The sequence below is a fragment of the Ailuropoda melanoleuca genome, chromosome 2, assembly GCF_002007445.2.
Source record: "Ailuropoda melanoleuca isolate Jingjing chromosome 2, ASM200744v2, whole genome shotgun sequence".
Taxonomy (NCBI): domain Eukaryota; kingdom Metazoa; phylum Chordata; class Mammalia; order Carnivora; family Ursidae; genus Ailuropoda; species Ailuropoda melanoleuca.
Window position 1 is genome coordinate 141218530 of NC_048219.1, and position 13030 is coordinate 141231559.

The 13030-nt window shown below is 41.0% G+C and overlaps 1 protein-coding gene across 2 annotated transcripts in view; it reads left to right on the forward strand.

Annotated features, from left to right (window-relative positions):
• The window catches only part of RAPGEF4 (Rap guanine nucleotide exchange factor 4), a 285737-nt gene that overhangs the window by 47703 nt on the left and 225004 nt on the right, over nt 1–13030 (forward strand). For both annotated transcript variants that reach the window (XM_019802960.2, XM_019802961.2), the window contains exons 2-3: nt 2881–3023; nt 6235–6323. In XM_019802960.2, coding sequence (XP_019658519.2) covers nt 2881–3023; nt 6235–6323 — 232 coding nt within the window. The remainder of the gene's footprint in view (nt 1–2880; nt 3024–6234; nt 6324–13030) is intronic.

Sequence of the window (13030 nt, forward strand, 5' to 3'; positions counted from 1 at the left end):
TTGAATCTAGTTTTCTGGGGCCTGAAAGTGTCATTGAGGGTAGGTGAAAAGCCTCTTAAGTAAGCTTTCATGAGTTTAGGTCTTCCCCGTAGTGACAGGTCATCTGCTCATGTCCTCCAGAAATGGTCATCTCTCATGGTGGGATCTGTACTTCCTCCTACAATGTCCCGAGTTCCTTGGAACTCTGGCACATACAGTCCTGACCTCTGTGTTAGTCTAGGTGATGCTAAGTGATGCTGTGGTAAAAATCCTCCAACCCTACACACACACACACACACACACACACACACACACCCCAAATCTTAGTAGCTTCGCACAGTGGAGTTTTATTTGTCACTTGCACAGTCTCCATCTTGTGGCTAAAGCATCTGAAACACATATCTTCTGTATTAATTTCCTAGGACTCTCAAACAACATACCATAAACTAGGTGGGTTTAAAAAATAGAAATATATTCTCTCACAGTTTTGGAAACTGGAAGTCCAAAATCAAGGTGTCATCAGGGCCATGTTTTGAAGGCTCTAGAGGAGGACCCTTCCTTGCTTCCTTCTAACTTCTGGTAGTTGCCATCAGTCCTTGGAGTCCCTTGGCTTATAGATGCATCACTTTAATCTCTGCCTCTACCTTCACATAGGCATCTTCCCCATGTCTCTGTGTCTCAATTTCCTTCTTTTTATGAGAACACCAGTCCTTAGATTATGGCTTACCCATGGGTATCAGATGTTAGGACTTTCAGCATATTTTATGAGAAGGACACAATTCAGCCCATAACACTGCAGAATTATGGCTGAGGAAAAGAAAGAAGACATCCCATGGCTCTTAACAGTCTCATCTCAGAAGTGACACGTGCTAGTTTTGTTCACGGTCCATTAGCCACAGCATGGCTCCAACATAACTGCAAGGGAAGATGGTAAATTCAGGGAAGCACATGGGTATTTAGTGAGAATTACTGTCTCAGTCACCAGCTCATTTCTTCTGATCCCAGAAGTCTCCGGAGCATATGTGAGGCTGGATAGTTTCTGTGTAATGTGAAATATCTATCAAGGAACACCATATGATCCTGCAAAGCATATTGAAGGAATAGACTTGGAAAACTGAGCAAAGGAAAGGAAGGAAACAGTTTATATAATCTGCAAAACTAGCCCATATTTGTTTGATTCTTTGGTTCATCTTAATCCAGAGAATACAAAATGGTGGGCAGCAAGTTGAATCTAGTCCACACATGTTATTTGTGTGAACTATACAATGTTTAAGAAATGTGAACAAAGATCTAGATATCTTTCCTTGAACGATTGGAAGATATGACAACATCTGGGCCCATGTTTCCACAGAAAACCAGTAATAAGGAAAACAGCCAAAGAAGGCCTGCTCCTTTTAGACAGTCCCATCTTTGCAGTTGACTCTGCTCCCCACCATATTGCCCACATTGAAGCTCAGTATCAGTTTTTATTCGTCTTTGTACTTTCACCATTGTTTTTATGTAGGAGAGATTTTTGCCCCCTTATATTTGGCTCTTTTTACCCACTTGATTTATCTGATTGGCCACTTCAAGCATTTGTGTTTGTGACTTCAATTTTAAGTAAAACCTAAATTTTCATGTATCTTATCACACCCTGGTGCTTCTAAAGGATTAAGCAATACCCAAAAGCTTGAACTCTGCTTGAACTCATGACTTGGAGGCTGATTCCTGCTTTAGCCATCTGCAAAGGAAACACTCCTCCACTCTGTTTTCTTCACTCTCTCCACTACTGTGGTAACCTAACACCCTGACACTGACCTGTGGGTTTTCCACACCAAACATCTGAGACACCGTCTGGGTCTCCTATAGTTCAGTTCAATTCAATTCAATTCTGACACTGCCTACCTAGAGATAGCATCAGATCCCACAGGTTATGGGCTCAGTCCCAGAAAACTGCCCCATCGTACACACCTCAGATGCCAAACACAAGTTCAGGCTGTCACCAGTGGGCTATAAATCGAAGAGGTTCCTACCACCTCCTTCTCAGATTTGATTAATTTGCTAGAGTGGCTCACAGAACCCAGGAAAACAGTTTACTTACTAGATTGCTGTTTTGTGTTTTGTTTTGTTTTGTTTTGTTTTTATAAAAGGATATAATTTAGGAACAGCCAGACAGAAGAGATGCATAGGGGAAGGTATGGGATGGAGCACAGAGCTTCCATGCTCTTTCTGAGCATGCCATGCTCCCCAAATCTTCACATGTTCACCAACCTGGAAGTTCTCTGAATCCCACAGTTCAGGAATTTTTATGGAGGCTTCATTATGTAGGCATGGTTGATTAAATCATGGGCCTTCAGTGATTGACTCAATCTCTGGACTTCTCCCCAGAGGTTAGGAAGTGGGGCTGATATTTCCAACCCTCTAATCACATGGTTGGTTCCCTTGGAAACCAGCCTCCATCCTTAGGTTACCTAGGGGTTTTCCACAAGTTACCTTAGTAACATAAATGCAGTTGTAAAGAGAGGGACTTGGTATGAATTGCAAGACACGCATTTTACCTTTATGTCTCTGAAACACTTCAGGAACTAAGGACAAAAGATCAACTATTGTAACAAAAGATGCCCCTATGGCTTTTATATAGGAAATCACAAGAATTTTAGGAGCTGTGTGTCAGGAACAGTGGATAAAGATCAAATATGCATTCCTTACTATAAATCAGAGTATCACACCATCTGCAATAGTTGTGACTTAAGATGAATGGTTGACAAAAGCCTGGAAATACTTGTGATGGGGATAGGTATATAAATGTTTGCATTTACAGTTGGGATGGTTGCATAAATTTGAATATAATTAACATAATGCATGTTGACTGAAGTAAATCCTTATTGATACAGCTTTTTGTGCCTTTTCTCCCTTTTATAGACCATTGGAACGATCCAGTGAAGATGTGGATATAATCTTCACAAGGCTGAAAGAAGTTAAAGCTTTTGAGAAATTTCACCCAAATCTCCTTCATCAGATTTGTTTATGTGGTTATTATGAGAACCTGGAAAAAGGAATAACATGTAAGAAATGCAACTTCAGTGGTGTATTTTCATGTATGGTTTGTGATCATTTGTAGTTATCCCATGGGGACAGATAGTACATGGAGTATTTATGTGCCAAATATTTGAACTTCACCCAAAGGTATTAGATTGACATTTCCCTTTACTTTGTTTATTCAGTTCCGTGTAGGCATTTCCTTGACTTTGTTCACAGCATGGAAATGTTCTTCCAGGGTAGCCTGGAAGATGGAACTGGAAAGATGTACTGACTTGTATACTGACTTAGAAACTCAAATAGTTGTTTTCTTTACCCGAAGAAATATGTAAGTCAGTAAGATATTAAAGATAAAAGGACTCTTAATGAATGTTAATAGTAATATTTTGAATCAACCTGAGTGACATCTATTTCAGGTGTGACTAAGGGGCAGGGAAAGAAAACAAGAGGGTGACAGCCGCATTAAAAAAAATGTATTTTCTCGTTAAAAAATAATGCTTTTCCATCTGTTGGGATACTTTTATGATGCAGTAACAGAAAGCTCCCATCCAACTGGCTTGAATATCAATTACTCCTACAAGGAGGGAAAAATTAGTTATATTCAAGAAGTCTTTTTTTATTATTAAAATCTTTTTTTTAATTTTTAATTTTTTTGTAATTTTTATTTTGTTATATTAGTCACCATACAGTACATCCCCAGTTTTTGATGCCATGTTCCATGATTCATTATTTGCATATAACACCCAGTGCACCATGCAATATGTGCTCATATGCAAGAAGTCTTGAGATAGGATGGCTTCAGAGTTAGTTAATTAAATGATTTGAAGACATTACTAAGGTCACATGTCTCTCTTATTTTGTTTTTGTATATGTTTTCTATGCATCCTCAGGTGTTGGCTTTTGTTCTCAGATTTGACCCAAGTGATTCTAAGACCGCTATAGCAATTAGAGGCATTACATGTGTTGAGAGGGGAAAACTCCCCACGCACCCCCTGTGGTTCTTTTGGCTGGGCTAATAAATTGACATAAGACAGATTAACGGGAGAAAAAAAAACAAACAAATCAAATTTCATACATTATGGTGGTCTCAGATATGGGACCTAAGAAATGACCAAGGCAGGCTGTTTATATGCTTTTTAGATAAAGAAACAATATGTTTGTGGAAAACCAACAAGACAAAGAAACTTAGACTTGGGTACTAATTAGTGAAGAAACTAAGCAGAGTTTGTTTATATAGCCTTGTCGGCCCTGAATTCTCTATGTCTGGTGATAATGATGTCTGTCTCGTGGTGCAGGAAGGGTTCCTTTCACATAGGAGACTTACTTCCTGCTTTCCAGAGGACAGAGAGGCGGGTCAGAGTATCCTTGCACCTGCTGTTTCTCAAGTAACTTTGATTCAACATAATCAATATGCCACTTTGGCATATTTTGGAGTAACCTGCCCTGAGACCCATCACATGACAACACAAAGATATCCTGTCGAAGGACTATTTCTTCTTGTGTCACTTTTCAGCAGTCCCCCAGTAGAGCTCCTATTTCATTGGCCAGAATTGCATCATATACTGGCATCTAAACCAGTCACTGTCAAAGATAATGGGATCACCATGATTGGTTTGGACCGATCATGATTACAGCACTGGAGCTAGGGAAGAAAGTCTATGCTCTGAGCTTTAGTCCTGTGGAGGAGGGTGGAAACTTGTATAAAATCTGTGTTAACTTAGATAAGAGGAGGCAGGTGTATGATTCTGAGTGGGAGACCAACAGGGTCTGTCAAACATAATTGTAGAAAATTTGGAAGACAAGCAAAATAAAAATCGTGTAGAATCCCCAAATGCAGAAATTGCTATCAACACTTCATGTCCTTTAAAATGTCTTCCTACACGTGTACACGCAAACATAGTCATACTTACATTTAAAAAGTCATCCATACATATTGTTTTCAAACCAATATATTTTTTTTCTTACTGATACCAGATGAGACTGGTATGAGACTCTATTTTCTGTTTCTTAAGGCCATTTTCAAAATGAATCTTCTATGATTCATTTTGTAATGTAAAATTGATTGGCAGGTGATGATGTCTTTTGGGGCCAAGAAGTTCATGAAAGGCAAAACCCTAACTCTAAACTAAGTCACTTACAAAAGCTGGGAATAGCAGAGTTACTGGAGAGGCCAGCTATAAACTCATCAGTCTGTCATCTTCAGCTTATTACTGCACCTGTGTAGGATGCCATTGTTGTGCTTGTCTTTCCACAGCATGTCTTGGGGAGTTTAGAGCAGCTTGTCGTCATTATTGTGGCTCCTAGAAGCTCGCTCTTATGCAGGGAGCACTAGCCCTGCCAGAATTCAGCTGTCCCACTGAGTTGTCATGTGATTTTATACTGAATCACTTGACCTCTGACTCTAATTGTGAAAAGAATTTTAAAATATTAGATCATTCAATCTAGTTATTTAGCCAGGATATTTAAAAGGATAGTTGGATTTGTATGAGACTTTTGAGCCAGTGTTTCAGATTGATTTTCCAAAGTACTGGTCTTAACATGATATGAGAACTAGGGTTCTATCTAAATATCTGAATGTTTTCTCTCTGAGGTTACAAAAGTAAAAGCAAAATCAGGTTCGGAAGTTTTTGATGACAGTCATTTCCGAAGACTTGTTAACTCTTAATGCCTAAAAGCAATGAATTTATAAAACAAATAAGAAAATGGAAAGTGATAATACTAGTTAAAATTTTTATAGCAGATTTTATTTTTCTTACTCATTTATGTTCCTTAAAAGGAAACATTCTATTCTAAGAATACATTGCTTTTAATATAAGTAGATTTAGGAAATTGGGGTGATAGACTAGTATTTTGTTGAATCAAATAACCTTGTTAATATGTACCCCATCTAGAGTAATTATTTTCTAAGAATCACAATACTATGAAATGTATTTAAAATAAATTACATAAAACATCAGTGAATTCTTCTTAAATTCAAAAGATCTTATAGCATTTAGGGTTCTCATCCCTTATTACTACTCTGTATATAAGAGTTCCCTTTAAATAGAGTTCCACTTAATAGAATAAATAGGATATAGCTTTGTTGACAGATGGGGAAAAGAGAAATACATCATGCTTTTATGGAAACAGAGATGAGGTGGAAAGCTTTGCTAGATCCAAGTCATCTTATAATGACCCGTGGTCATATGGTAAAACCAACTTATATTTGATGTATTTACCTTACTGTTTCTTTTTCAGTATTTCGCCAGGGTGATATCGGAACAAACTGGTATGCTGTCCTGGCAGGGTCTTTGGATGTCAAAGTGTCTGAGACCAGCAGTCACCAGGTAAGATATTTTATTCTTTTTTTTTTTTAAGTAGGATTTATAACTATTATTTTTAAAGGCACATTAGGTCTATATCTTTTATGCCATCAAAATTACATTTTCAGACCCTTTCCTCTTTCCATAGGAAGGAGTTCGACAAGTGTTTGTTGAATTCTTGTATTAAGTTATTCAACAAACATTCGCCCGGCATGTCTTCCATGGTTTGAGTATGGTGACAGGTGTTGGAACATGAAGTGTGGGAACACAGTGCCTCCTCCCAGGAGCTTGCTGTCTCTTGGGAAACGCAAACAATTCAACTGCAATTTGATAAATTGCTGTCATGTAAATTGAAATGTGAACAAAGGGGATAGAAAATCAAGTTTTTCTAGGTTTCTTCTCAGATCCTTCTCCATCTGGTACCCTGACTTTTCTTTCTTGTAGAAGTGGTCCCCTCGTCAGCCTTGTAGGCACTGCAGTGATGCAGGCGAAGTGTGGTTGATGCAGTCTCCCTCTAAGTCTCTCTCTCTCACTGTTTCTCTAACTCATCTTCTCAAATATGGAAGGGCCAGTAATATATTTTCTTTCTAAAGTGTGGAACCTGCTTGTTTGATCTTCATTAGTGACCTCGGAGGAGCTTAGCATCCTGGTAGATAAAACTCATTTTGTCTCCTTCCCCCCCGCCAACGGTATTTGTGAATATTTAAAATTGGACCCAGACTCTCCTTTCACATCTGCAGTGACCCTTGTTCATCCTTATTCCATGGGCCCCAAATGTACAGAACTTCCCTGTTTGGCCCCAAGAACCTCAAATCTCAAAAAGACAGCCCCTAAACGCCACCCTCAAGCCTCAGTACGAAAATGGCCCAGGTTTTCTATCTGCATATTCAGGATTAATATAAAAACTGCAGGAAGGGAATTGGCTAATTGTAACATCAGAAAGAATTATCAAGAAAAATTTATAAATCAGTTAAAGAGACAAAGCCTACAGCCAAATACCATGTTTAAGACAGTGCTTCTGAGCCTTTTCCATATGTAACACACTTCCAATGTGAGAAACATTTATGATGCCCTAAATTTGAGATTTAAATTTTGTAGGAACATGTGTGCATATTGGAGTTATGGGAAGCCATCCATCTGAAAATGGAAAAGTATCCTAAAGATTGTTGCTAAATTGGGCGTTTGGAGTTTGGAATATAGTTGCCAATGTTATTCCCGTTGTTGTGGATGGTTAGTCTCAGGCCTGTGCCTAAGTGCTGCTTAACCCATGGATACTTTTTCTGTGGATCACTGCATAGAAAGTTCCATTAAAAACTGCCTAGGACCTGTGCCTTTCAATCTTATTGGGACTATCCCTTTCAATCTTGTTGGGACTATCCCTCTTCCCCTCTCTCACAGAGCCGGTTTTCTCCTGGAGTTCAGAGGGCCAAGGTGAGAGGTGAGGTTTTTATTCTTGTTAGCTGCCTCAGTTTCTCAGTGGAACGGAGAACAAGCTAGCATTTCTTGGATATTGCCATGTGCAAGGCGGTGTTCTAAGCACCTAACAGGTATTTATTTACTCCTTTATTCCTCACAACAACCCTACAGGTAGGTCATATTACTGTTCTTGTTTTACAGATAAGGAAGTAAGGCCTTGACTGGTTAAATAACTTGCCCCAGGTAACAGCCTAGAAATTAGGGGAACCAAGATGGAAGCCGAAGAAGTCAGTCGCCTGAACGTAGGCTCTTAGGCACTGCTCTGTGCTTTTGACTCAAAAGAAGTGTGATGACTCCAGCACCTTCCCCTCTCTCTGTTAGTCGTCACCTTTTCAGATTTCCCCATGTCTCTTACCTCTGCACACCTTCCACTGGCAGCCTGCTGTCCTGGTGGGGACCCTCAGGCTCTTTGCTCAGAGCTGTTCCTGATCCTCGCTGTAACCAGGTCTCACCTGTGTGGAGGTGTGGAGGGGACAGGGCCTAGTAGAGGATGGGTCTCCTCACTCCTCCAGGTGGTCCTAAATGGGTGATGATGGAGAGAGGGGAGGAACTGAAAAAGGAAGGTGAGGATAGAGAGGAAAGGGGAGGAAGTTAAGAATTAAGGGGGAGAAAGGTGAGAAGGGAAGGAAAACACAGGGAGGAAAGAGAAGAAGAAGAAAGACAGAGCAGATGTACCTAAGGGATGAGAAATAACATCAGCATGGATGTGCTGAGACATCAAATGTTCAAAGCTGGCATGAGATTGTGATGGTTTAAAATAGGATTTGGCCAGAGGCTCCTGGAATATTGCCCTGGACCAATTCTCTCTCACTATGGGGTCCTAGCAAAGAATAGCTTCGTAACACTTTGTTATTAGCTGTGGGGTTTTTAAAATCTTAACTGACCTCTAACTTCAGCTGTGGTTTTGACCTCAAACACATGCTAAGAACTTTCCTAAGCTGGGCTTGGTCTTATCTTAAGTTGTTAGGAATTTTAGCCTCATACCAAAGCTGGCTCACTGCCTCCTCTTTGTGTGTCACCCGACATTGTCCATCCAGAGTTTTCTGGACTGATTTATATCATCAAGCTATACAGAAGAGAAAGCTCATTGACTTCTACATCCTCCAACCCTCCAGAGAGGAGTCTGAGAAACACAGAGGGCCCAGCCTTCCAGCCAGCTCATACAGTCACCCGCACGACATGGTTGCCACTCCATGGGAGGAAGAAGCTAAAGAGAATGAGCAAGATGCCTGAATTCCTCCCATGGCAAGTTGTTTGACAGTGAGAAACAAAAAAAGCCATTTCTACCTGTGCTGGCCTTGTAATGGGCTCTGGCCTCTGCTCACTAGTGATGTGGCCAAACAAGGTGATGAGTTAGCCCATCAGAATAGTACTGTCTCTAAGTCAGAGTTCTCCAGAGAAATAGGACAAATAGGAGATAGGCAGACAGATATTTATTTTAAGGATTGACTTATGTGATTGTGGGGACTGGTAGGTTTGAAATCTGTATGGTGAGCCAGCAGGGTGAAGATCAGGCGAAACTTGATGCTACAGCCTTGAGTCTGAAAGCTGGAAACGCAGGCAGAATTCCTGTGTTGCAGTCTGGAAGCAGAATTCCACCTTCTTTGGGAAACCTCAAGGGAAACATGTTTGCTCTTAAATAAGTCCCTCGATTGATTGGATGAAACAGACCCACATTATGGAGGATAATCTGCTTTGTTTAAAGTCTACTGACTATAAATGTTAAACAGTATCTTTAGATTACAACCAAATGTAGGCTAATGTTTGACTAAACAACTGGTTACCCTAGTTGAGCCAAGTTGACTCATAAAATTAACCATCAGCTACCCCAATGGGGAGTGAAATGAGCTTGGGCCATGGAGGAGAAGCAAGGGAAGGCCTACAATTGCTACCCTAGAGACCGGCATCAGCTTTGCTAAGTGCCTTCGTTGCTAGCTTGCTTGCTAGGGATTCTGTGAGTATCATCTTTAGGCATTCATGCCCTATTTTACAACGGGCCTTGAAAACAAGGCTCGGCGACATCAGGTGTAACTTTCCCTGGGCCACACAAATGTATGTGGCCAAATGCACATTTGAATTCAGGTCTGACATATTCCAAATTTCTTGTTCTTCCTGTTGCTCACACAGGAAAAATGGTAAGCAGAGCAGGAAAAGAAAAAGAAGAAAAGTTAAAAGAGACTAAGAGCAAATTAAGGAAAGAGAAAAGAGGTAACAGCACAGAAGAGTGAGATCTTTAGAAGTGAGTAGGTCTGTTGCTAGCCTGCCCTTCCATTTTCATTCAAGTCTGTCCCTGTTCTGTGTGCCTTTCTTCTCATCTGAGAGTCAGAAGTCAGAGATGGTAGTGATAAATTCCCAAGCTTATCTCTGAGTTTCAGAGATACCTTCTAACATCCTCAGTGGGGTGTTAGCTGAGCCAGAATGGTGGGATATGAGCAGACATAGATCACGGTAATGAGCGCCCACTACAGGCAGCTGTGTGAAAAACTCTTAATGCATTATTTCATTGGCTACTCAACTACAGGGCCCTTCTGCGTTTACTGCTATTATTAGTGTCATTTTACAGGTAGATGCTAAATAAAGATCACACAGCCATTAGGTATAAGAGCCAGTTCTTTGCGATTCTGGGGCTCAAGTTCTTGACCATTATGGTTGTACAGGTGCCAACCAGAAGTAATAATGAATGTGGGAGGAGCTTTTCCCCTGGAGCTCCCGCAACCACCCTCCTGATTCCAGCTCAGAGCTCCCCACCTCTCACCTCCAAGCCCGTCTTGCAGGTGTTTGCTCCACCTCAGACAAGCTCCGCTGGGCTGCCCCTGGGGTGTGGGGCCCTCTTTACGCCACTTCTTAGATCATCAGTTAAATGAACATGGCCCATCTCTTCAAAAAGGTTTCTAGGTTAGAGTGTGGGATAGATACGTATGGGTGTTAAGGGAGGGACATTAAGACCCTATGTACAAGCTGGGGGTGACAGGATTGGAGTTTGTGTTGATGGGAGGTATGGGGGCGGATGGAAAGTGGGGATCCTGACTCAGAGGAAGAGGTAGGTGGTGATGCCAGTAATTGAAATAAGGAGAACATAAAAAAGAAAACCCTTCACAGATTCTGATATAGTATTTTTATGTCATACATTTATCAGGCATTATTGATTTAATGGAATTTTTTTTTCTAAACAAAGTAACCCTATTTCTTTTATATGGTGATAGGAAGATATAATACACGTAAACTTGAAGAATACAAAGAGCATAAATATTTTGTCTCATAAATTTATATTACCTTTCCGCCTGTTTTAATATAATACTACTTTTTCTCCCTTTATATCATTCCCTTTACTTTTTTTGCTCTCTAGGTTAAAAACACACAGGTTCTTGCCTTTTTATGATTGGTTTGCCAGATTCTTCTTGAATTCTTTGGACTCTAGGTTGAGGGTCATGCTTACTTCTCATTGGTGACATGCTAGGGGCATAGTAGTAGTAACTCTCATCATTTAGAAAGCATTTCCCTTACATTGTTTTGTTTGAGCCACCCTGGTAGGCAGACTCAACTGTGTTGCATCTTACTCAAGTCCCGGGTGAACGAGTGGTCTGCTCAAGATGACACAGTGGTGACCCATAGAGCTGGAAATCACCATGACTTCCTTACCCAGTCCAGTGCCCTGCTCTTGCTATCCTTAACTGTAGCCAGCATGTGTGGTCGTTTGCCTGGGTGTTTGTAAGGGCTCTTCAAAGGGCACTTGTTCCTGAGAGCCTCTAATGTCCTGGGTGGTGGTGGTGTACAGATCCTTCTTTGCCCCCTTGGATCACTGGTGCCTAAGATTCTGACAAAGGAAACTGTTGATGCCACATTTGGGAAAAGTATTAAAATATAAACACTCCGTTGAGTGGTAGTATAAACTTCAGGCCCTTTCCTGGGAGACAAAAAGCCATTGGACTGTGGAGAGCGAGGATGGCTCACCTCCCAGTTTTGCTTGGAGCTGGCCCACCCGGTCAGTTTAGAAACCACAAGTCTGTCGGCTGGGGAGGCATGACCTAGCAGACAGACTCTGTCTCACCCTGTGGGTCTGCTCCTGACTCAGGACATATCAGACAGTGGTATAAAATCCTACTGAGTGCTGGTTGGAGCCAACTTCTCTCCCTCTCACACACGCCTTTCCAGGCAGAGCCCCAAGCCCACACTGTCCTGCTTCCCTATTTTCCCTTCGGGTGAGTCCTCCCCACTCTGAGTTTCAAGCATGGACTGGAGGGAAGAGACAAGTCTCTGGATGAATAATGGGCCCTACCTCTTGGAGACCTTCCCTGAGGAGCTGGCGCTACATTGCTTTCATTTCTTTTGCTATCCTTGAAACTGTGTGTGTGCTGAGAATTCTGGGAAATACATAGACTATTCTTTTCCTGCTATTTTGATGAACTTTTAGAGACCTCTATCCTTAGAAATATCTTCCTATAAATTATATTGCTTCCACTACTCCATAAACAAAAAAACACTTGTACCCCATGTCTATAATTGTAGTTGTCAGAGGCACCTCTTCCGACTTTCCAGGCACTTTTTCTGCCTTGGCCATTCTTTGTCAGACCCCTTGATGCTCAGAGTGCTCAACGAGGGGACCTGCCCACAGACCCTGCCACCAACCCACATTATCCCAGCTGGCCCATATGCTCATGTAGATTTCCACTTGGCAGTGCAAATCCTATCAAGGACTAATCCTCCCAGTTCCCACTGATACCTGTCCCCAAGCTCAGTCTCTTACCTAAGTCTCACTGGGACACGACGCCTTCAGACGCCCCTAGCTGGACTCTTGTGCTCAAGAACCTGCTTGTCTTGCGTACCTGTTTAACTTAATGGCCTAAAAGTTGGAGATTTTACGTTCCCACTAGAATGAATAATGCTATAGGTGTACTCTTTTCTCATTAATATTTGAATGGATTTAGGGTGAGAAGTGATACACAGTAGGTAGTAGACTTAAAAACAATAAATAGGCAACCATACTCAACTCTGTGTGTGTGTTTCAGAAAGAAAGAGAGAGACAGGGTCCTGTTTTTCTCTGCAGATTTTATAAATGAATGACTTTTTTTTTTGGCATGGTGGTAAGTATTTAAATCCTAGGAATATATAAGGTTTAATAATTAATCTTTGCACCCAAAAATTATATTTTTCCAGTCATGTGAAAGAATTTCTCATGGCTTAGTGACTAGAAGTCCGTGCTACAAAATAGAGAATAAGATGGTGTATTAATTCATTAAAACTGCTACATCTCTGTA